We start from the raw sequence: 26,029 nt of genomic DNA, 5'->3' as shown, positions 1-26,029 counted from the left end.
AGTTCTATAAGGCATTTGATGCAGTTCCACATTGCTGCCTCATGAGCAAAATATGAATGAATGTACGAAATATCAGACCAACTGAGCGATTGGATTGAAAATTTTTCAGCAAACAGAACAGTGGAGAGAAGTCTTCAGGCATAAAAGTAGTTTTGGCTGTACCCCAATGGAGTGTTATAGGTGCATTACTTTCCACAATATGTGTAAATGACATAGTAGACAAATCAGAAGTTCCATAGGGCTTTTCGTAGATGATACTGTTTTATATAGAGAAGTCACAACACTAGAAAATGGTAGCTAAAAGCAGAAAGATCTGCAGAGGATGAACATGTGGTATAGGGAGAGGCGAGAGGCAATTGACCTTCAACATAAATAAATGTAACAAATTGTGTACACATAGACAGAAATACCCCTTATTGTATGATTAAATGTTTGCAGAACAATCACTGGAAGCAGTTACATAACAAAATATCAAGGAGTATGCATACAGAGTGATTTAAATGGAATGACCACATAAAACTAATTGCAGTAAGGACAGAAGCCACACTGAGATTCATTTGAAAAATCCTCAAGTAATGTAATCAGACAATGAGGGAGGCGGCTTAGAAAACCGTTGTTCGTCCAGTATTTGAATATTGCTCGTCAGTCTGAGATCTGTACTAGATAGGACTGATAAGAGGAAATAGAGTAGATCCAAATAAGAGCAGCACATCTTGCTACAGATTCATTTAATAAGCATGAAAGCACCATGGAGATGATGATTTCAACTCCAGTGTGGCAGCTGCTGCAAGAGAGGTGTTCTGCATCACAGTGTGATTTACTCTTAAAGTTCTGAGAGCGTATGTTCCTGGAATAGTCAGTAAATATGTGGCTTCCTCCTGTGTATATCTCACAAAGCGACCACGAAGGTAAAATTAGTGAGACTCGAGCCCACTTGGAGGCTTACCAGCAATCATTGTTCCTGTGACCCATTTTGCGACGGGACAGGAAAGGTGGGGAGTAACAGTGGTACACACAGTACCCTCCATCACACATTGCAAGATGTTTTGCGAAATGTAGATGCAGGTGTGGGTGGACTGGCACTGCTGCAGGCGGAATTGCTACCAGGAGCCCTGGATAATTGTGGCATTTGCTTCTGTGGGTGCCATTCCTTACAGTGCCTCGCATAGGATTGGTAGACCTCTCATTGAAGCCTACACGTGATTCTGTCTTCAGTCTTCATGACTCCAAGATGATTAGATGTGGAAATACCATGAAAATACCTCAGGGCTGCTGGCTGTAGATGAACTGGGATGACGAACAACCATTTCTGGTCCAATAAATCACAGTTCCTCTTATAGAATGTTCTATTTGTTTGCTGCAGTTCTTCTTTAGTGCAGCGATGACTGGGATTTCATACATGCCACTGTGTTTCGCCAAGGAATTCCTTGAAAGACAGTCGGCATTTTCGTGTTTGCATCCACTATTATATAGCACCACAGTGTATTCCTGAAGCTTCAGGGCCCATTTCACCAGTAGACCTGACACATCCTTAGGCTAGTCAGCCATCATAAAGAATGGTTGTCCATCACAGTAGTGAATGATTTGTCAAACCAATGTGGTCACAACCCTAGGAGGCCTACAGCTCTCTGGAGGATACATGTGTGGCGCACACTGGTCCCCAACCTATTGCAGCCTTTCTTCTTTTCTGGGCTGCTTCATCTTCCCCTTCCTTCTCCTTCCATGGCCTTATTCCTTTGGCTTTACCCCTTCCTTTCCCTCTCTTGGTGTTGTTCTTTATGTCGTACCAGCTATCCTCCTATCCTCCTGCCTTTGCTTCGTCTTGTGGTTTTGGTTGGTTTGCTTTTCCTCCTCCTTTTTGGCTTTTCTTTCCCTGGACCCCCTCAGGGGTTTGACCTTCATCTCTAAATTTGAAATCTGTAGTGTGAGCCAGATGGGAAAGTGTGCTTGGCACTGGTTTCCCTCTGCCCCCAACCCCATGGCCCTTTCATCTCCTTGCTAGGTCACCAGCTTGATAGCCAGTCTGTGTGGTGGGGCTGTTTTGAAACACTTGGCTGAGCCCCCTGACACCACAGGGATCACACAACTGGTACCTGCACTGTGAATGCCTTGTGCACGCCTAGGAATGGTTGCCCATATTTTCGAGAGCTCAGAACTCCTGGCAACAACAGTCCTTCCAAGCAGCTGTTTGTGTGGCTGAGTGGCACTCACAAGGTGAGCCCCTGTTCAGAGTGGGTGGTACCAAGGTGGACATTTGGCACACAAAACATGTTAAACTCTCTAGCCGCTGTCTGTAGCTGCGTCTCTTCATAGAGATAATTCTCAGTTCCTGTTTCTGCCTTGGTGGCCTCACCCTCTTTGGCCACCCCCTGGGAGGAGGGCCAGACCTTCCAGCTTGGGGCGAAACCCTTTCCACATTTCCTAGTCTGTACAAGGACTGATAAGGAGACTTTTGGCGCCACCAATCCCATTTTCTTTGTGAAACATATTGAGGACAAGTTCAGTGAAATTGAATTGTTAAGCAAGATGAGATCTGGCTCTCCATATAAAGACAACTTCTCCCAGTCATTTGGCCTCCCTCTGTGCCTGTGATTGTTAAGAGACATCCCTGTGACTGTCACTCCTGCAAGTCACTCAGTTTGACACAGGGTGTAATTTCCATGGGGACCTTCTCCTCCAGTCCATCCGGCATCTCCATAGAGGCTCTAAGGACCATCGTGTAAACACTGACATTTCCATGCTGGTATTTGAGGGAGATACTCTGTCTAAGAAGATCAAGGTAATAGTCTACAGATGCAACATGAAAGCAGACATTTCCCCTCCCATGCGTTGCTTCCGTTGACTCAAGTTTGGACACAGTCCTCGTGATGCAGTGCCACTCCCGTCTGTGGTGACTGTGGCTGCCCTCTTCACTTGGGAGCCCTTGCACCCCACAACTTAACCGTGTAAACTACTGTGGTCTCCATTCTCCCGTCTTGTTAGGGTGTCCAGTGTATATGAAGAAAAAAAGAATTCAGGAAATAAAGATCCTCCTCCACATCAGCTACCTTGAGGCCCAGAAGAAATTTGACAGATTTCACCCTGTCGATCTCTCCTTTACCTTTGATGCCATTACTTCTTCCTTTCCTCCCCCTTTCTCCTTACTCTCAGCTTGCCCCCCTTCCCTTTCCCCACCCTCAGTGGCTCCCATCCCTTCCCCTCAAGTAACTGGTCCTCCTCGTCGTCCTCCTCGTCGTCCTCCTCATCTTCCTCCGCCATGGAAGATCTCCTCTTCTCAGGCTCCTGCTAGGGATGGACTCCCTCTCGGAACACCCCTCCCCAGCTTTCTCAGGATAGGAAGTCTGCAACCTTCGGTTGATGAGGGACCACACTCCGAGGGCCCCAAAGCTGCTTGCTCTCTGACTGATGTTGACATCACTGCCACCTATTCCCTTACTGACTACACCACCTCCCTTGCTGACTACGCCACCTCCCTTGCTCCGAGGGAGAAGAATAAGAAGAAGCAGCATAAGTCAGAGGATGAGGCTACCCTGGCGACTTTTCGGAGGGGGGGGGGGGGGGGGGGGGCTTCGCCCCCTCCTCCTCATCCCAAACCAGACCCAGTTTTTATGGATGTCACGTCATCCTCGTCGGTGACAACCACTGACCTGGTGACATGACCTCCCATCAGCTTCTATATGTCTATCCTGGACTCTAGCCACATGATAATCCAGTGGAACTGCAACAGATATTACCATCACCTATCGGAAATTCAACAACTCGTTTCCTCTTATTCTGCATTCTGTCTTGCTCTTCAGGAAACATACATGCATCCACTCTCCATCTTTTTGTGGTTATCGAGCATTCTGTCAGAACCGTGCCAGCCCAGAGATAGCATTGCTGGCCCTGGCCTGGATCCGCCCACTTGTAGCGGACCTTCTCTCTTCTGTGAGTAACTTTGGAATCGCAGGACCAATGACCTCGCTATTTGGTCCCATAACACCCTTCAGTTAATCAATCAATAAGTCAATGTGGCCAGAACTTTTTGATGGGCCAAACAGCTGCAAGGCACTCTTTCTCGGTTGTAGAGAAGTTCATCTCAGACTCGGATGGTATTCTGGAAGTGTGTGTTAACTATTCAGCATCTTCCTGAATTTACACTAGAACAGCTTCGATACCACTGCCAGCCACAGTGTGAACTTCTGTCTCTGTGTTCTTGCCATATAGTCCTAGTCCTAGAACTGTAGAAAATCTTAGCATCTTCTTAAGGACAAGAAAAGATATTTCCTGCACCTTGTTCCAGGCAAATTTTATGTCTGCCTGCAGTAGGTCTTGCAAGTGATGTGGCAAGTATTGCTGGTAGTACAAGCATATTCCAGGGAAGCTTAAATCACGAATGTGCCGAGAAATCAGAAAAATCTGTAACTTCTCTAATCTTCATTGGACTGGTGTGGACTCCATTAACTAGGTGCCCCAAGATATTAATTTCTTGCATGACGAAGAGGCACTTTTTCAGGTTTAGGCAAAGGCCTGCAGTCCAAACACACTTCAGCATGTCTTCAGTTGAAACTTCCGGGCTGAGAGGCCGTGGTCAATGTATAAAATTTTCACCCAACGTTTCGTCTCCATCTGCAGGAGACATCTCCTGAGGTCATCCAGTTGCTGTAGCTGGACGACCTCAGAAGATGTCTCTCGCAGATGGAGACAAAATGCTAGGTGGAAATTTTATACATCAACCACGGTCTCTCAGCCCGGAAGTTTCAACTGAAGACAACACCGGCCATGAAAGCCTACATTGTATGACTACGCTTCAGCATGGTTGTTAGTTTACATGTTCTTCAGATGTGTCTGAAAAATCAGAGATGTTGCCAGATAGCAAAGACACGTTGTCCATATAATGTGCTGAAGTAGGTTGTCCATCCACTGTGTCGATAAAGTGTTTTACGACTGACCACTTAGTTTGCCTTTTTTTTGCTCTGGATTTGAAAGCATCCAGAAATTGATACAGAATAGCCAACAATCAATGACACTGGTCCTTTGTCAGGCCAGATCCTAATCACAGTTTGAGAGTAGCTTCTTCCTCTGCATTGTCTGCAGTCATAGTGAAAAATGATTCTTCATGAATGACAGTAAGCTGCGCTTCCTGGACTGGTTCTGCTATCTTTATTACATGTACCTTTAGGGATGAGTCACAGCTGCCCATGACAGTTAGTGATGCAAAGTTCTCCTAGACCATCTAAAATGCTTATGATTGTTGCTGCCATGTAGCTCCGTTTTGTGAGTCTCAGTAGCTTTTTGCAATCAACAAAACAAGCTTCACAGTTCATCTGAGCATCTCGATTGATGAGTGGAACTCGTCTCGTTGACAAAAAAAAAACAGCATCTTCAGTGGCAAACAATTAACAACTGCCCTGAACAATCTCTTTTGTGTGTGCTTGTTGTAATAGCTTCACTAATCCAGAGCTCTGGTCTTCCACATCCTATGACTGCTTGTGAAGGCTACAGGAAGTCCCATCTGAGACTAATGCTAGAATTACATTCTGTTAAAATGACAGATTTGATTATGTCATCAGTTGTTATTCTTACAATATGTATTCCTGTCAGCTGGATGGATTTCCCATTTTCAGCTTTCAGCACAATCGCTTTCATATAATGGAATGTAGTCTTCGTTAGCTGATGATGATAAGCATTCGACATTACAGAAAAGGAAGCCGCCTGAGTACATTAGCATTTGGATAGGTTGGCACTTGATGACGACTTCAGTGAGATTTCCTAACATCGTTGTGGCTGTTGTCTACGGAGGATTTTCATTTGTGGTGGCCTCATCTCCAAAGATGGTTACCTTGCTTAGTTATTTGGAATTCAGTGGCTAGGCGAGTGACTGACACTGCTATACAGTGACAGGGAATGGCTACGGTGTGTTGGGGAGCAACCCCATCCAGTGTATGGCAATCAGCTTTGTCCAACAGGTGGACTACAGTTTTCTGCACTTGACTAGCATGAATAGAATTGTTGTGACATCTGATGGTGTAATAGTCATCACAAGCTCTCCTTTTTCTGCAGTAACATATGTTTCCAGGGTGTCCACAGATGAAACACATCAACTTGTTGTCCACTGTCCTTCAAATGCTTTTTCTTCTGTGGGGCATTATACTTCACGGAGGAGTTGGTTGTTCCTGCACTGGCAAGTGCCGGGTTGTCGTTTGATGGCTGCAGAATAAGTCCGAGTGCTCAGAGTCCATTATTTCTGATATGAGGTTAGAGATTGGTGCTAAAGACTGACACAGCTTTTTTAAAACATTCTCTATTACCTTTGGAGGTATGTGATCAAAGTTTGTTGCTGCTAATCTCTTGCTTACTTGATATGACATTTTTGGTTGCCACATAGTGTTGTATATGCCTTCTTTTGCAATGTGGTGTACGAAGAGATGAGGTCATGGTGGTCTTCCACTACGGCCATTGGGAGCACATTCAGCAGTCAGTCATGCCTCTTTGTCCGACTCTTTTCTGTTGTGTTTCCTCAATGTGCTGGCACTATTTGATGAACCCCTATTTTGTTGGGGCATGGTTTATCAGAAGAGCTTGTACATGTCTTCTGTGATTCCTTTAACCAAGTGTGAGATTTTGTCAGATTCTGTTGTATTAGGATTCACATTGTGGCTTAGGTCCAAAACATTCTGTGTGTGAGACTGTGTCATTACCTGTAGACATTTGGTAGTGTTCTTCAGTCATTCTTCCACTAAGTGCACTTGCAGCTGATTATCACACAGATTTTTTCTTCAATTCAGCCTGGAATTTATCTCAGCTATTGAGCTTCTCTTCATTGTTCTTGAATCACTGGTGTATTGTGCCTTCCAAGTCAAAGTACAGATTTGCTGAACACATTGTGTCATCCCATCTTTTGTATTTGTTGACTCGGTTGAATCCCTTCAGCCATGTTGTTGGGTATTGACAAGTGTCTCCAGAAACCACTGATGGATGCCTGACATGCGACTGACTTACTGTTGCTCCGGATTCCAATGGTCTTGCAAATATACAGGCTGAATGAACGATGCTTGTATTCTGGTTCCTGTCAGTGGAGGTGATGGCTTGTACATTGCCTAATTGGAGCCATGGTGAAGTACATGTTTTGAAGTACCTAGCATCTCCACCAAACAATGTCACATCATAACAACAATAAAAGTCCAAATCCAAAAGCAGGTCGGTCAGTGAAGTAAAACACATATCACTTAAACGATGTTTATTACTGACACTAATGTTCAGTCAGAACATAACTGAACTCCTGGGTGGAGAGTGCTGTTATTTTTTCAAACTTTAAATATTCTAGAATATATAAATGTAAGAAATTTTGAGAACAAGTGAAAAATGATGATGAAAATACTCATGTTCAGAAAAATGGAACATCTTTAACAACTAGAGATAGGACGCATTTGAACCATGTCAACCTGCGGGTTTAAGGTCAACCTAAATATCGCAGCGCAACACCACCTACCGGTAAAATGTGCCTGCGGCTCTTGTCAGTATAAACTGAAAGTAACAGATCAGTGTGACTTTAGCAGATGTGCTGAATGCCACGCAGACATTTGCACAAAATGTACTGTCAAATCTGTGAGTGCGAAAGAGGGTGCATTATTGGCATGTGAGAAAGTGATACATCCATCTGGGAAAATGCTGCTCACGTGGACAAAGTGTTTTGGCAGTGCAACAGATATGTGCAGAATGGTTCACGGAAGGCCATAGACATGGCGAGCTGGGTCAGGTTGCACCACCCAGACCAAGCCCCAAGAAGATTGACACCTCATCCGAATAACATTGTAGGACAGATCTGCATCCTCCTCAGTTCTGGCAAAACAGTGGAACAGCGTATCACATTATACACTATCAGGGCTGACAGTCTATTGCCATTTATTACAGCATGGGTTATGTGCACATTGTCCACTTCTCCAAGTACTTTGACAAATGTGCATAAAAATGCTAGATGGCAGTGGTGTATGTAACGATATCTCTGGGGACAGGAACGGCATCATATAGTGTTTTCGGATGAATCCAGGTTCTGTTTGTTTGACAATGATGGCCACTCTTTGGTTCACTGCAGACCAGGGGAGCAGCATCACACTGACTGTATGCGCACAAGACATACAGCACGGCTCTTTGCCTTATGGTGTGGGGTTCTGTTAGGTACAACCATAAATCACAGTTGGTGCAAGTCCAAGGCACTGTAACTATTGTGACCTATGTGAATGACGTCCTGCGACCTGTAGCCACACCCTTTCTGCACAACACACCAGATGCCATTTTTCAGCAAGACAATACCCAACCACATGTAGCTCCATAAAAGTTTTCCTTCTTGGTATCGCAGGATATCAGCTCTTTGTCCTGGCCCACCAGATCACCACACTTTTTGTCAATCAAAAATGTGTGGGACATGATGGAACAGTGGGTACAGCACTGTGACCCAATGCTGACCACCACAGATGAACTTTATAACCAGGTGAATGCAGCACGGCTGACTATACCACAGGATGCCATTCACGCCTTATGGATGCAGTGCCACCATGCAAGGACAAATTATCAGGGCCCATGGCAGACCCTGTGCCTACTAGGCAACAGGACACATGCTGAACTGAGGTGACTGAAATGCTAATTATTTCTGCAGAACATTCTAATGTTCATGTCCTGTGAATATGAACATCCTATCTCTAGTTGTACAAGGTGCTTTGTTTTTTCTGAACATGAGTGTAATTGCAGGTGGTTGGGTTAGATCCTTTCGTGCCCAACAGGACTTAAAAGTCCCATCCACTTTCTAGAGCCATAAAACAGAATAGAGTTCTATTAATGCACTTGTGCCCCTGTCATGGTATTTGCGTATCTTCATTGTAGTGCAGGAAACACTTTGTCTGTGATAGTCTAATATCACTGCCCACAGAGGACAGTAAACGACATACAGTTGTACTTTTGTGTTGTTCATTTCATCTTTAAGAGTTTATGGGCCCTGAAAGGACTTCCTGTGTGTATTTTGAGGTTTTTAATCTGGTTTTGTATTGTTTTAGGTAATGTAAACAGATTTACTATGTTGTTTGATTTTAAGTAACGTAGTAAAATGGATATGAGATGTCCTAGTCCCATTAGGCCACAATGTTGCTTTTGTGCACATGCAATTTTCAATGTACATGGCTTTATTTATTTATTTTTCTTTCCTTTTCTTTTCTGCTTATTTATCAGTTACGTTAAATTAACATATTCATTTCTCATGACCATGTGGCTTTTCCCCCTCAGAGTTATGAATAGGAGTAGAAACAGAAGTTACAATGCTGACAAAACATTTGAGGAACAAAAATTCAGTTGTATATTTTGAAAATTACTTTATGTCCCTTCATTTACTTAAGGTTCTGAAAACATACAACATACTTGATTGTGCGACATTTAGGAGAAAAAGAGAGGGTATGTCTCAAATGACGGATGACACAATTAAAAAGAGATGGCTTTGACCATAGGAGCTCTAATTTTGGTACGTTTGTGTTCAAGTAGAAGGGCAGTAGAATTGTGACACTTGCCTCCAGTTACCAGGAAAATTAAATAACCACTGTGAGTTGAAAGCAAAATGGCGGTACAAGGGAAAATATTCTTTGTCCCACATTATAGATAGCAACAAACAAATGCAAGGGATAGATTAGGCGTATCAACTCATGTCATTGTATAGTGTTGATCGTAAGTCACTAAAATGGTGGTGCAGAGGTTTTGGGCCATTATTGATACAGTATTTATCAATGTGTGCGGCAGCACATTAATAATAATAATAGTAACAATAATAATAATAATAATAATAATAATCAGAAACAGACACATACAAGATGATACCACAAATGCCTGAAGTGATAATTTTGCAACATGAAGTCACCCAAGCAATTAATTCTACTCACAATTGGAAAGCCCCTGGAAATGATAAAATAGCAAATTTCTGGTTAAAGAAGTTCACCTCAACACATTCACATCTAACTAAATTATTTAACAGTTACATTGCAGACCCATACACATTCCCTGATACACTTACACACGGAATAACATATCTGAAACCTAAAGATAAAGCAGACACAGCGAACCCAGCTAAATATCGCCCCATAACATGCCTACCAACAATATACAAAATATTAACTTCAGTCATTAAACAGAAATTAATGACACATACAACACAGAACAAAATTATAAATGAAGAACAAAAAGGCTGTTGCAAAGGAGCACGAGGATGCAAAGAGCAACTGCTAATAGATGCAGAGGTGACATATCAAGCTAAAACTAAACAAAGGTCGCTACACTACGCATACATTGATTACCAAAAAGCTTTTGATAGTGTACCCCACTCATGGTTACTACAAATATTGGAAATATACAAAGTAGATCCTAAATTGATACAGTTCCTAAACATAATAATGAAAAATTGGAAAACCACACTTAACATCCAAACAAATTCAAATAATATCACATCACAGCCAACACAGATTAAGCGTGGAATATACCAAGGAGACTCATTAAGTCCTTTCTGGTTCTGCCTTGCTCTGAACCCACTATCCAACATGCTAAATAATACAAATTATGGATACAATATTACTGGAACATACCCACACAAAATCACACATTTGCTATACATGGATGATCTAAAACTACTGGCAGCAACAAATCAACAACTCAACGAATTACTAAAGATAACAGAAGGATTCAGTAATGATATAAGTATGGCTTTTGGAACAGACAAATGTAAGAAAAATAGCATAGTCAAGGGAAAACACACTAAATAAGAAGATTACATATTGGATAACCACAGCGACTGCATAGAAGCGATGGAAAAAACGGGTGCCTATAAATATCTAGGATACAGACAAAAAATAGGAATAGATAATACAAATATTAAAGAAGAACTAAAAGAAAAATATAGACAAAGACTAACAAAAATACTGAAAACAGAATTGACAGCAAGAAACAAGACAAAAGCTATAAATACTTATGCCATACCAATATTGACCTACTCATTTGGAGTAGTGAAATGGAGTAACACAGACCTAGAAGCACTCGATACACTTACACGATCACAATGCCACAAATATAGAATACATCACATACATTCAGCAACAGAAAGATTCACATTAAGCAGAAAGGAAGGAGGAAGGGGATTTATCGACATAAAAAACCTACATTATGGACAGGTAGACAATTTAAGAAAATTCTTTCTAGAACGAGCAGAAACTAGCAAAATACACAAGGCAATCACTCATATAAATACATCGGCAACACCACTGCAATTTCATAACCACTTCTACAACCCTTTAGATCACATAACATCAACAGATACGAAGAAAGTAAATTGGAAAAAGAAAACACTTCATGGCAAGCACCCGTATCATCTAACACAGCCACACATCGATCAAGACGCATCCAACACATGGCTAAGAAAAGGCAATATATACTGTGAGACAGAAGGATTCATGATTGCAATACAGGATCAAACAATAAACACCAGGTATTACAGCAAGCATATTATTAAAGATCCCAATACCACAACGGATAAATGCAGACTTTGTAAACAACAAATACACTCCTGGAAATTGAAATAAGAACACCGTGAATTCATTGTCCCAGGAAGGGGAAACTTTATTGACACATTCCTGGGGTCAGATACATCACATGATCACACTGACAGAACCACAGGCACATAGCCACAGGCAACAGAGCATGCACAATGTCGGCACTAGTACAGTGTATATCCACCTTTCGCAGCAATGCAGGCTGCTATTTTCCCATGGAGACGATCGTAGAGATGCTGGATGTAGTCCTGTGGAACGGCTTGCCATGCCATTTCCACCTGGCGCCTCAGTTGGACCAGCGTTCGTGCTGGACGTGCAGACCGCATGAGACGACGCTTCATCCAGTCCCAAACATGCTCAATGGGGGACAGATCCGGAGATCTTGCTGGCCAGGGTAGTTGACTTACACCTTCTAGAGCACGTTGGGTGGCACGGGATACATGCGGACGTGCATTGTCCTGTTGGAACAGCAAGTTCCCTTGCCGGTCTAGGAATGGTAGAACGATGGGTTCGATGACGGTTTGGATGTACCGTGCACTATTCAGTGTCCCCTCGACGATCACCAGCGGTGTACGGCCAGTGTAGGAGATCGCTCCCCACACCATGATGCTGGGTGTTGGCCCTGTGTGCCTCGGTCGTATGCAGTCCTGATTGTGGCGCTCACCTGCACGGCGCCAAACACGCATACGACCATCATTGGCACCAAGGCAGAAGCGACTCTCATCGCTGAAGACGACACGTCTCCATTCGTCCCTCCATTCACGCCTGTCGCGACACCACTGGAGGCGGGCTGCACGATGTTGGGGCGTGAGCGGAAGACGGCCTAACGGTGTGCGGGACCGTAGCCCAGCTTCATGGAGACGGTTGCGAATGGTCCTCGCCGATACCCCAGGAGCAACAGTGTCCCTAATTTGCTGGGAAGTGGCGGTGCGGTCCCCTACGGCACTGCGTAGGATCCTACGGTCTTGGCATGCATCCGTGAGTCGCTGCGGTCCGGTCCCAGGTCGACGGGCACGTGCACCTTCCGCCGACCACTGGCGACAACATCGATGTACTGTGGAGACCTCACGCCCCACGTGTTGAGCAATTCGGCGGTACGTCCACCCGGCCTCCCGCATGCCCACTATACGCCCTCGCTCAAAGTCCGTCAACTGCACATACAGTTCACGTCCACGCTGTTGCGGCATGCTACCAGTGTTAAAGACTGCGATGGAGCTCCATATGCCACGGCAAACTGGCTGACACTGACGGCGGCGGTGCACAAATGCTGCGCAGCTAGCGCCATTCGACGGCCAACACCGCGGTTCCTGGTGTGTCCGCTGTGCCGTGCGTGTGATCATTGCTTGTACAGCCCTCTCGCAGTGTCCGGAGCGAGTATGGTGGGTCTGACACACCGGTGTCAATGTGTTCTTTTTTCAATTTCCAGGAGTGTAGAAACAGTGGATCACATCACAAGCGGATGTACAATACTAGCAAATACAGAATACCCCAGAAGACATGACAATGTCGCAAAAATAATACATCAACAGCTTGCCTTACAACATAAACTTTTAAAACAACACGTTCCTACATACAAGTATACACCACAAAATGTACTGGAGAATGATGAATACAAATTATACTGGAACAGAACCATTATAACAGATAAAACAACGCCACATAACAAACCTGACATCATACTCACCAATAAAAAGAAGAAATTAACACAACTAATCGAAATATCCATACCCAATACAACAAATATACAAAAGAAAACAGGAGAAAAATTTGAAAAATACATCCAACTGGCTGAGGAAGTCAAAGACATGTGGCATCGGGATAAAGTTGACATCATACCAATTATACTATCAACTACAGGAGTCGTACCACACAATATCCACCAGTACATCAATGCAGTACAGCTACATCCAAACCTATATATACAACTACAGAAATCCGTAATTATTGATACATGTTCAATTACCCGAAAGTTCCTAAATGCAATATAACATGTATCGTACAGTTAAAAGGAAGTGACGCTTGATCAAGGTCCGCGTCACTCCATTTTTAACCGGACTTAACGTCTGAGAAAGTGAAGGAAACAATAATAATATATTGTAAGTAATAGGAAATATTAGAATATTGTTCCCCGTCTTTTATGAGAGCCTGGAAACTATTTTTGTGGTGAGCCTTGTCCAGCCCACTGAAAGAAATGTTTCTATTCTCTATTTCCCTAGCGGGGTCAGAAACTATGATTATAAATGAAGATTTGGAGTTCTAATTTATAGACATATTTGATGAACTTTCACACACACAACATAGTAATATTCCTGATGATAAGACTAATAATAAATCTCTGTATCCTAAACAGCACTATGAACAGTTCTGAGGTGACCTCTACGGTAAGTTCCCATTAAATGGTCTTTCATGGCCTGACTTCTGATAATCAGAATAATTGCTCATCACAAAAGTGGAAAATAACTGTCGCCATTTGCCACACGGATTTGTTAATGTTACAGGTGGCACACTAACAGTCACTTCCTCGAAATCTAAGCACTCCAGGATGGTGTACAGTACTTGCAATTTCACTTCCTATTTTCACGAGTTTAATGCAGTCTGGCTGTGACATTATCCGGGGCAGCGCATAGTCCAGCATATGTCTGTTGCAGACCGTATGGTAGCTGGGTGCAAAGTCAAGTCAAGTCAAGTCTTGCCTTTCAGGACAAATTTATATAAGGGGGTAAAGCAAACACCCAAGGGAATATCTGCTGTTATCCACTCTGTGCCCACGGTAGTAGCCTCTAAACGGCCACTTTCTCAGACACACAATATTTTATAACAATGTCATGATTCAAATTAGAATCTTCATAATTTTTGTACGAATGTAGTTAATTTGGTTAAAATACCAGAAAATTTTTTAGCCCGCCTGCATTTAAACTTTGCCGTCCAGAATTTTTAGAACGGAACTGACAATAGAACATGACCTCTGAACTGCAACTTTAAGAGACCTTTTATTTGTTATTATTTACATCCAGGCCTTGAAACTTGTTATAGCTGTACTATTTATTTGGTTTCATCTCATGCTGTAATCAGAACTTTCTAGCATTGATATAAGAGATGCTTAATCTACTACAGATACTTAATCTACTACAGATACTTAATCTACTACAGATAAGGACATTTTTGTTTCAAATTTAGTTTTCACTAAATTATTCGAAAACTATTAGAGGTAGCTCGGTGGGGTCACGTAGTTACTATTTTTATGTTAAACGGAATCTTCATACAAATTTTAATAATTCTATGTCTAATATTTAGTGCCTTCAATTTTTCTTAAAAATGTGGATTCTGACCAAAATATTGCTTTAATCATGTTGAGACTTGTACCAACTAATTCTGACATACATCTGCACATTATGACCAATTTTTGGCTTCCTAACATTATTTTTTTCTTAAAACCATGTATTTAGGGAAAGAGATTTGACAGTTTAAACATTAATATACTAAACCACATGCTGACAAAGTTTGGAAAAGTAACTTTAACTTTTAATTTCATTCTTACATTATGGTGCAATACTTGTGTGCTACACACAGATGCATTGTGGTGACGTGGCGCTATTAGCAGGGAACTGGGCTAAGTTCCAGCACACTCGCTCGCCCTGTGTCTCTCAAATGATACAGCACTTGATTCGCCACTTCATCCCCTATTTATTTTTGTGAAAAAAAATATTTTTGGACAAAATTTAATATTAGAAACAAGGGATGTTGTTATAGCTAGCCTCTTCTAAATGAAATTGATTTTTAGCTAAAATCCTTAACACTGCACTTAAAAAATAACCGTACATATATACATAGATAATATGATATTGTGGAATTTTACAAATCATGTACATAAATTACGTAGAAACATGAAATAAATTTTTCGATAATTAACAAAATTGCTTTTTTTACATAAATTTTTCAGTCTTTACCCGAAAGAGAAATGCACAAAATTTTTCACTTTTCAGTACTTACATATGTAATCACAATAGTAGGCACCAATGTGAGCGTCCATACGACACTGTCACTAAATCATTAGATGTAGGGGGTCGGAAGTCATTTCCCCATAATTTTTTATTACAAAAAGGAAAGCGGATGATTCACTGTAGATCATGTCATCGTCTTTGCTTCTCCACTACAGCTTGTAGGCTGCCTTTCATGAAGCCTCCATGTCCCTGAGAAACAGATAAAATGGCCTAAGCTTCTGTTCTTGACTTACATCGAAGGGCAGATAAAACACATTTTATATTCTATTCTCCTTTAATAGTTCCAACAATTGAGAAGTTACCAGAAAGAATTTCTTTTCTTGCCTTTTTTCTAATTTAGTCTCTAAAAATTGTTATTAACTTTTTCAAAATGATTATTGTCAGTATGTTACAACAGAAAAACATGATAATTTACTTCATTATTAAGCCTGACTCACAAACTTTGCAGTTCTATTTTCTTTTATACATAAACCATAGTTATTACGTACTGAAGGTCAATTCATATTCTTCAGTATTGACATTTTGATCTGGTTTGCAATTTTTTTTATTACTTATGATATTGCTTTACTTAGAAAATTGAGTAACCTTTGTAAGTTTTTCCTTTATTTGGCTCTTATCGTATGGATCAGTATGCTAAAGGAATTATTTGTTTGACAGCAGTTACTTTGCTTTGTAACACACATTATTATAAAGCTGTTTTTATTATAACATATCAATACTTTATTATCTGCATTTCTTAACACATTTGCTTATTTGTATTTTGTTGTCTGTATTATCTGTTAATTGACCATGTGTCTTGAGCCAGATTATGCATTTCTCAAACCTTTTTATGAGAGATGTGAGAATTACACATCAACTTTTCATCTTTTCACCATGTATGTCAGCCTACTGACTCCATTTCTCCTGCTTATCCCTATTTTCATTTATGCATATTTTTTGACGCTTCTTCCTCCATTTTCTCTTCATCAGCCTGCTGACCTCATTATTTCATATATTTTTGGTATGATCCTCACACCGCTTCCACGTATCTCCTTTAATGTTGAAATGCTTTGGTTTGCCTCTAGATGCACCACTTTACTACTCTTTCTTAGCTTTTGATAACCTTACTCCCAACTGAAAATTATTAATTTATGCAGAGTTTATTGTTCCAGCTATTAGGAATTTCCAGCTTCAATAACTTCACATTAAGAGAAGTGTTCAATTTTGTAGTTACTAACCCTTTTTGTGGATCTTATTTATTATTTATTTACTTTAGCCATCTTTTTTCTACCATTGGTGCTCAATATTTACCCATTGTTATTTTAACCTTTAGAATTTACTCCTGCAAACTACCTGTCACATTCTTCTGTAAGTCAACATTAGGGTATAGTCACTTTCGGGATCATTCTTACTCACTAGGAAGACATTACAAACTAATAGCCTATGTACAACATGAAGACATATATTCCTTACTTACTATGATTGGACAGAAGAAGGGAATGAAACTTGAAAGGGAAATAAAGTTTCATCCAACTGGGACTGCACAGTACGCCAAACGGTATATCTGCCAAAGAGTCACAGACTCCCTACAGTAACTAGTCGCAGTCCTGTTTAAATTTCTTTAGATCTACAATATTTCATAGACCTAGTTCTTTCTTACTCTTCAGGTATTCTGCAGTATGCATTTGTATGAGTCTTAATGATTGCCCTTGATAAAAAATGCATAATTTTTTTTTTGTTTCCACTGAAATTTTCTTAGATCTTTCTTTAGTTTAGACCAACACTAGTTCACCAATGCTCAAACTAGTGTGGGAAAGCTTTTGCATTATGCCTTCTTTTTCTGTCCAAGGCTCTTTTATGTATGTTTGCCCTAGCTTGTGCCTTCTTCTCATCTAAAGAGCTCTGAGTTAGGACTGGAAAATCAACCATGCTTGAAATGATGTTATGGGGCTCCAGATTAATCATTAGTTGACAAGGAGCAATGCCTGTGGCATCATGTTTAAGATTATTGATGATTTCTTCAAAAATTTTTATACGATTGGCTCAAGTAGAATGCTTCCTGCCACAGTAAGTTCTACACAGTGTTTAACTTGCACATAACTCTCTTGCTCATATTAACCCTGTGGAAAATTATGTAGCCCAATTATCTAAGGTACAAGTCAGCAGAATATCCATTAGGTAAAGTTGCAGCAACAAACAATCTTGAACCGCAACCTCACATAAAATGTAAAATGTATAAAGTCTCCCTGTGCTTGAATAAGAAAACGTAGTGTTTCTGTGTGTGCCATGATATTTCACAATAGTAATCATGTGTCTATAAGTCTTTCATACCTATTTCCTTAAGAGCTACTAAATAATAACCCAATCAGATACAATGATTATGTCCTGATGGGACTCGGTTGTCTCATGGGACTCGGTTGTGTCACTTGTGTTTTGTACATATTATATATGTATTACAATGCACTACTCTGTTTTTAGCTGTTTTGTAACCTCCCCAAATACCAATTCCTTTGGTACGATTTTTCATAGTTTGGGCACGGAAGGGATAAAGTGTCGGACCAGAGCCTGGTAACCAAATTTCACTGCAGAAAATACTGCAAAGTGCTGAGGAATCTCCTCAGAAAGGCTAAAACTATGCATTACTCCAAGAGAATAAAAAGCTTTCAGAACAAAATTAAAACTATGATCAGTTGTGAAAGAGCTATCAAGGTATACTACACCTCTCTTATGTGAGAATGAAACTTCACTCTTGCTCCTCTCCATGATTCGTTATGGTTAATTGAAGTTAGGTTCATTATTTAAACACCAAATCTATTTCATCATGTGTTGATTTTCATTTACTTTTTACTCAATGGTCAGTTCTGTAGACAGTCAGTTTGTTTTCAATGAGACCTTTGTAACCAATTATTGCGAGTCTGCTGGTGGAGGATTTCAAATAGCATACCCTGAAGTCAGCAACATTGAAAGCAGTGCAGTTTTTTCAGATATGTACATAATACTTCGTTGTTTGGGCTCATGGAAGTGAGAATTTAAACAACTTTTTAGAACATGTTTCCTTCGCAGTGGAGGTGGAGAAGAATAGCTGCCTTTTCTTCGTTGCGTCCATTAGAAGGAAGTTTGATGGTACATTCAGACATGCTGTTTGTAGGAAGTCAGTTCTCACTGATTTGTAGTAGGATGCCACACACACACACACACACACACACACACACACACACACACACACACACACACACAGTAGCAGCAAGAAAGTGCGTGCATGCATGCATGCGTGCGCTTTCATAAGGCCACATCATCTCAAAGCCTGAGAGTTTCTCAGCTGAGTTAGCACACATGAAAGTCACCTTTCATCAGTGTGATTATAGTGAAAGACAGACCAGGTGTACATTGTGCTATCAACCAACTGGGAATCAGGTGAGTGATGAAAATAAAAGGTATTACTTAAGCCAGTGGCCTTTTTCTCATGCACAGATAGTGTTTCCAACAGGATCATTTGTATAACACGGTGTGAAATGTGTTCTTTGACCACCATCTTAAGGTTATGGCCCTTTTAGATTGTGTAAAGGATGATCTCAGTTTGCTTGTATAAGACAGATGGGAACCGTAGCTCTTATAGTTATGACATGTGTTCCATAGGTCAGACCATCAGCACTATGGAGGACCAGTGTATTGAGTGTAAGCATCACATGCACTTACGACAACTGAGCAAATCTGCTATTGCAGAGGATCGCCTGGGCACCTATCACCCTATGAAGTATAGAAACAAACAGGTTCTGGCATACATTTTCAACTATTGCGATAGTATTATTAAGGAAGTACCAGGTGATCTTACAAATGGATAAAGAGGTTCCTGCTTAAATTTTGCTTAGAATCCTGCTCTCTTCTTGTTCAAGCAACAGACAGACAGATAACACTACTTGCTCAACCTTATAGTAATTAATATTCACTATCGATAACTCCTGATGTTGGCCGTCCTTAGCTGTGTGGTAGTGCTAGATTTTATGGCATATGTGTAAATTATATAGATTCATGACAATAATGAAAATTACTGGATGGAAAAATACATAAATAAGGGGCATGGCAACCACTTACCTGTAGAGGATTGGTACATGACACACACAAACACTTAATAGAAAACGGTTAACACTAGATTTCGAGCTGTAACTCTTTATCTAGTAGGAACAAACACACACACACACACACACACACACACACACACACACAAGCAGCAAGGAAGTGCGTGCGTGCATGCATGCATGCGTGCGTGTTCACATACCCATCCTCTCTAGATAAGAGTTGCCTTTCCCATATTTTAAAATGATGTAGTTGAACACCAGCAAATGGCTTTCAGAGAATAGATTAACACTGAACTCTCACAAAAGGCAATTCATATAGTTCCTCATGTGGAACTCTTGTAAAAGGAAAATTTCATTGTCGTGTGGTGGTCTGTCACTGAAGTTGACCTATATAAATTCTTAGAAATGAGAGTAGAGGGAAAACGTATGTGGAAGTATCAAATTCAAGATTTTGTACAGAGATTGAATGCTGATGTCTTCACTATAATTATGGTCTCCACTGTCTCCGACACTGAAACACGAAGGCTTGTTTACTTTGCTTACTTTCACTCTGTACCTTGTATGGTGATACATTCTGGAGAAACTCAATGCACTCGCCAAGAATATTTGTACCCCGGGGGGGTGGGGGGGGGGGGGGTGGGGTGTTAAATCTTTATTTTTAAAGCTATATGTAAATTGAATGGGATATACACAACGCAAAAGGTAAGTTAACAAGCTGCTTTGTGGCAAGGATAATGTTCGGATTCATCTGCACGAAACAAAAGAAGTAGTACACACTTCAATTTTTAATTCTTGTATCTTAACCTGTTTGTTTTTGTAAGTGGTAGCATTCGGACGTATGCATGGATCCACTATACCAGCACTGTTAAAAAAATGTGTCTCTCAATCGTACATTAAAAGAGTTATAAAAAGTTATTATAAAGGTAAAATTAAATCGTGTGTGTGACACTCGCATCCCTGCCCATTCATCATTTCGTCCGAAGCCTAGATTGTGCATCAGGAGGTTCAGAGCTGACAAGAAGAATTTGCACAAGCAGCAGAGAAGTGATCCTGCTTAGGCATTGTTACAATCAAGACTACACACAATGGAATTAATGTGAAGCAGTACTTAAAGCAAATTATGAATATTGACCTTGAATGTATTGATATTGTAGGTCTGTTGATATTGGTATCAGTTAAAGTCGCCCAGGATTGTGTACAGATTCTTAAATTAACTTCCAGTTTCTTTCAACTATTCTTTCCAATCATTTTTTCCAATTACACAGGCCAACGAAAATTTTTTTTTTAATAACTTTTTTTACTTTTCTAGCTGATCTTTATAGATTTTTATGAGCTGAATCCAAATCTAGCCTTAGTTTTTTTGTATCATCCATAGTTTTTGAGCAATATGCTTTTTATCATATAGAATAAAAATCCTATGCTATACGGTAAACGGGAAAATTAATGAAATGCTTTGTTATAACATAAGAATAGTTTTTATTTACAGTAAGCTACTCAAAATAATGATTTGTGTTAATAGAGGGTTTACTTGTTAGCTGGAATTGGTTTGTATTTTCTTTCTCCTTTTTCTTTGAAGCTTCTTGTGTAGCTTTTTCTACAACAATTCGCTTGCTGAACTTCTTGGTGAAGTGACCAACAGTAGTCCCCCATCTTGTTGGTGTTCCAGCGGCCTTCGTGAAAATGCTCTCCTTGCTCCTCACTAACATCTCCCATATTGTCCAGGAAATAATCAAGGTGACTGTTCAAAATGTGAACTTTCAGGCTCATTAAACATTGTAGCTATAATAGAAAAACATTCTGGGTCTTTTCTCATGTGCTAAGAACTTTGTAATGACTTACTTGAATGATACCCATGCTTCTTTCTCATGTAAGGTCATTGTGGATTCAAAGTTAACATCAAACATCAATTTTCTAATGTCAGGTCCAACAAAGATGCTTTCTTTTAGTTTAGCTTCTGAAAGGTGTGGAAACTTTTGACAGAGATACTTAAAACATGGTCCATCTTTAGGCAAAGCCTTTACAAACTGTTTATTAGGCCTAACTTTATACGTAGAGATGGTAGGAGTACGTTTTTTGGATCTACAAGGTTTATGCGTAGAATGTTGTTCTCACCAGGTTTTAAAGACTCCCTCACAGGCCAGTTCTTTCTGCACCAGTGTTAATCCCTAGCCCTACTGTCCCATTCACCCAAGAAACATGGAAATTTGGTAAAGCCACCTTGCTGACCAAGGATCATGCATGCTACTTTCAGATTGCCACACTGCATCCAACCATGAGCGGAATAGCCTATTTTACTTAGCACTGTTTCCACGTTTTCATAGCTTTCTGTCATATGTATAGAATGTCCAAGGTATAGATGCATACATGTTACCATTGTGTGATAAAACAGCCTTTAAACTAGTTTTGGATGAATCGATAAACAGCCTCCAGTCTTCCTTTTTGTATTCAATACCAAACTCATTCATCAGACCGGGAATGTCTAAGCAGTACACTAAATCACAGTCTTGTTGAAAAAACTTGGAAAATTGCTATTCTCTCTTTCTATACATGTATATACTGGTTCCAACTGCCAATAAGTTCATTTCTTTTAACCTAGAGCCAAGCAATTCAGCTTTTTCTTTCCTTAGCCCAGATCCCTAACCAAATCGTTAAGCTTGGTCTGAGTAAACAATTTGGGCTCTAGACTTTCTGAATTATAGTAGAACTCATCATCACCTGGTTCATCTAAATCAGATTGTACATCAGAAAATACTTCTGTTGGAATAGAATTTAAATCATCTGGTGGTTCAGGACCTGGCAAATCTACACCATGCCCTACTGCTTGGATGGCAGATGGAAGCCTAGGATAGCTTATTACCTTCTTGTTTTTCGAAGTATGACCAGTAAGATCAACACTGCAAAAGTAGCAATCATCAGAATGATTTCTTGGCACCCTCCATATCATAGGAATAACAAATCTAAAGGCTTTTTTCTCCTTTTTGGATCATTTTCTCAGATCTTCAACACACACATAACATACCTTATGCGATGCCCAAGATTTATCTTGATCACCAAGTTTAGATCCAAAGTATCATAGATAAACCTTTTTCACAAAATCTGTAATATTTCTTTGGTGTTTTTAATCACAAATATAACACAAACTGTCAGTGGAGTTTTTACAACCATGATTAGACAGTGTACTGAGCACATGCACAGGAAACGGGAAAGTGACGTTAGGCTGACAGTAAACAAAACACCATCTGTTAACACAAAAATAGCATCGACCTATTTCTTGCCACCAAATGTTTTTTAGCAGTTCTACCAATGTCATCTACATCCATTAACCTCCTTTTTAAATTATTTTAACTATATAAAATCTGTTAAATTCTTTTAAAAACTCGCTTAATTTAATAAATTTACCTGTAAAATGTGAAGAAATGGTTGGTGATATTGTTGGCCTGTGTTATTCAAGCAGCAGTTATTAGTCAGTGTCCATTATCTCCACACACATGCCACTATTCAGAGGTCAGACTTATATGCATTGTCAGGTCATGAACTTCATGTAAACTGCTATTCAGCCACCTTGGAATTTTAACTATGTTGCCCTTGTACATATATTTCATCATGGGATTTGTTACTGATGGTGTTGTCTTGTTCAGAACAACTTGCAATAGTGATTCAGGTTGTGGTGCAAGTTGGAACATCCAACAGAAAAAAAATGAAATACTTGGATAACACATGCTTAAATGTTGTAAAGAAAGGTATGCACTATTCAGCAGGTTTCATTTTCCACAGGTTTCCAGCAGAACTGAAAAAAATCAAGTAATAAACCCCAAATATTCAAATCGTAGTTGAAAGGTTTTCTTGTGGAACACTCTCTACATCCACAGAATTTGCCTATGATCTCTATCTAGCATTGCTTGCAGTGTTATCCATTGCATCAGGTGGTGAAGTGTGAGAAGTATTCCTATGTTTTTTCCTTGTCAAGTGCAGGCTTCCATGCATTGCTAAGTGCATAACAGATGTCTCTATGGAAGATGTTTCAAAAAGTCTAATTTCAACAGCTTCTCTGATCACAGAGTCCTGATAGTTTGAAGCATGAGTAAGTATTCTCATTTGTTCAAACAAAATCTTGTGCTTATATAACAGGCTGTGCTCTGCCACTCCAGATACACCCAAATGGCTGTATTTCAGGTGATGTTGATGCTCGACACAGTACCTGAAGACAGTGTTTAGAAAGAACAGGTATTCTATTTGTGACATGATGTTAATACATATTATGTGTAAAAAATTGTTATTAAGAGGAAGAGGAAAACAGAATTAAAAATCAACTGATAAGGAAAATGGAAATGATAGAAATAAGAGGGGGAGGTGGGATGGATTTATGCTGCAATAAAGCTGCCCAAGCCAAAAATTTAGAGATCATGATTGACCTCCTTTGTTGTCCCATTTACATTTTTTCCAGACTATTGTCCTACTCAAGTAAAACTCCATTTATCTTTGCCCCCCTTCTTTTCCTTTCCTCGTGTATTTTTGTGGGTATGTGAATATGGAATGTAGTCGAATTAAGTCGGGTGATGCTGAGGAAATTAGATTAGGAAATGAGACCTTAAAAGTAGTAAAGGAGTTTTGCTATTTGGGGAGCAAAATAACATGATGGTCGAAGTAGAGAGGATATAAAATGTAGAATGGCAATGGCAAGGAAAGCGTTTCTGAAGAAGAAAAATTTGTTAACATCGAGTATAGATTTAAATCTCAGGAAGTCGTTTCTGAAAGTATTTGTATGGAGTGTAGCGATGTATGGAAGTGAAACGTGGCCGATAAATAGTTTAGACAAGAAGAGAATAGAAGCTTTTGAAATGTGGTGCTACAGAAGAATGCTGAAGATTAGATTGGTAGATCACATAACTAATGAGGAGGTATTTAGTAGAATTGGGGAGAAGAGGAGCTTGTGGCACAACTTGACTAGAAGAAGGGATCGGTTGGTAGGGCATGTTCTGAGACATCGAGGGATCACCAATTTAGTATTGGAGGGCAGGGTGGAGGGTAAAAATTGTAGAGGGAGACCAAGAAATGAATACAGTAAGCAGATTCAGAAGGATGTAGGCTGCAATAGGTACTGGGAGGTGAAGAAGCTTGCACTTGATAGAGTAGCATGGAGAGCTGCATCAAACCAGTCTCAGGACTGAAGACCACAAAAACAACATGGTTCTTTTCCTTTTTCATGTTTTCTTGGCTTTTGCTTTGGTTTAAAGCTCTTACCTTTGACCAAACTGTTGATTGCCTGATGGATGGATGGATAGATGTAATTTTTTGTTCAAAGCTCTTACCTTTGACCAAACTGTTGATTGCCTGATGGATGGATGGATAGATGGATGGATAGATGTAATTTTTTGTGCCATAGGCCCACAGTGATGAGAACATAAAAATATGAAACATGCAAGAAATTTTTTTTTAAAATACATAATGTGTATTTACAGAGAAACTTACATGCTAGTGTCCTTCCACAGACCATACTTGTAATTGTTCTTCAAGGATGTGGAATAAATCAGGAATTTCAAATATATTTTGACTCACAAATTAATACAAAACTTATCACAAAAATGTATCTGTTCTAAACACCAATATGGACGGCTGCTTACTTAGTAACTTTCTAATGTGTCAATGACAGTAGAGGACTATTTAAGGCTCTGAATGTGTATTTTGTCATATAAAACAATTTAATTTCTTGGAACCACTTACTTAACACTTACAAAACCTTTTCATCTTTTAATCTCCCACTTTTAATACCACTAGAGAACCAATTTAAAGAAGGCTGTGAAAAAAATGCATCTAATTTTACTCTGAAAACTTTCATTTTAGTTAATCATTTTTTGACAGTATTTTTATTTTTGTTCAATATTTACTGACAAAACAATTTTTGTTTTCCTTTTTAGATGTCAATCTAGCAGCACACGTACTACGCTGTGCTTCAACAAATGGTGCTGATTACTTCAAAAATGCATCCAGTGGTCGTTTTAGTGTTCGTATTCCAGTCGAGGCCCCACAAAGTGGAATGGAGTCTTTCATTGTTTGCTATAAATTTACTTGTCTCAACAGCTGCCAGCAGCGCAATGGCAGGCGAGGAATGGGAATTATCTTTACTCTGGAAAATGACGTGTGAGTTACCGTCAATTATAAGAAGTTTTGTTGTTATGCATTCTAGTGTTAGCTGTACCTGTTATTTTGCATTTGTTGGATATGTGTAATTTTAATGTCTAAAACATTTCAGATTGATATGTACTCTCTTTACAATTATTTCTTCTTTAATTTTTGAGCAAATAACTGTAAATGAAAACTACTAATTTTAAAGATCAAATCACAAGTGATAGTTAGAAATTTGCAATAGATCTGAAGTTGCCATGAAATGTTGAGTGTGGTGGTAGTGGAATGGGTCTTA

The 26,029-nt window shown here is 39.9% G+C and overlaps 1 protein-coding gene across 6 annotated transcripts in view; it reads left to right on the top strand.

The window, feature by feature from the left end:
- Nucleotides 1–26,029, top strand: part of LOC124613243 (cellular tumor antigen p53-like) — a 151,139-nt gene that overhangs the window by 89,900 nt on the left and 35,210 nt on the right. For all 6 annotated transcript variants that reach the window (XM_047141927.1, XM_047141923.1, XM_047141925.1 and 3 more), the window contains exon 6: nucleotides 25,527–25,749. In XM_047141927.1, the coding sequence (XP_046997883.1) occupies nucleotides 25,527–25,749 (223 nt within the window). The remainder of the gene's footprint in view (nucleotides 1–25,526; nucleotides 25,750–26,029) is intronic.

This window comes from Schistocerca americana, chromosome 4 (genome assembly GCF_021461395.2).
Source record: "Schistocerca americana isolate TAMUIC-IGC-003095 chromosome 4, iqSchAmer2.1, whole genome shotgun sequence".
Taxonomy (NCBI): domain Eukaryota; kingdom Metazoa; phylum Arthropoda; class Insecta; order Orthoptera; family Acrididae; genus Schistocerca; species Schistocerca americana.
This window is presented reverse-complemented; position numbering and strand designations above follow the sequence as displayed.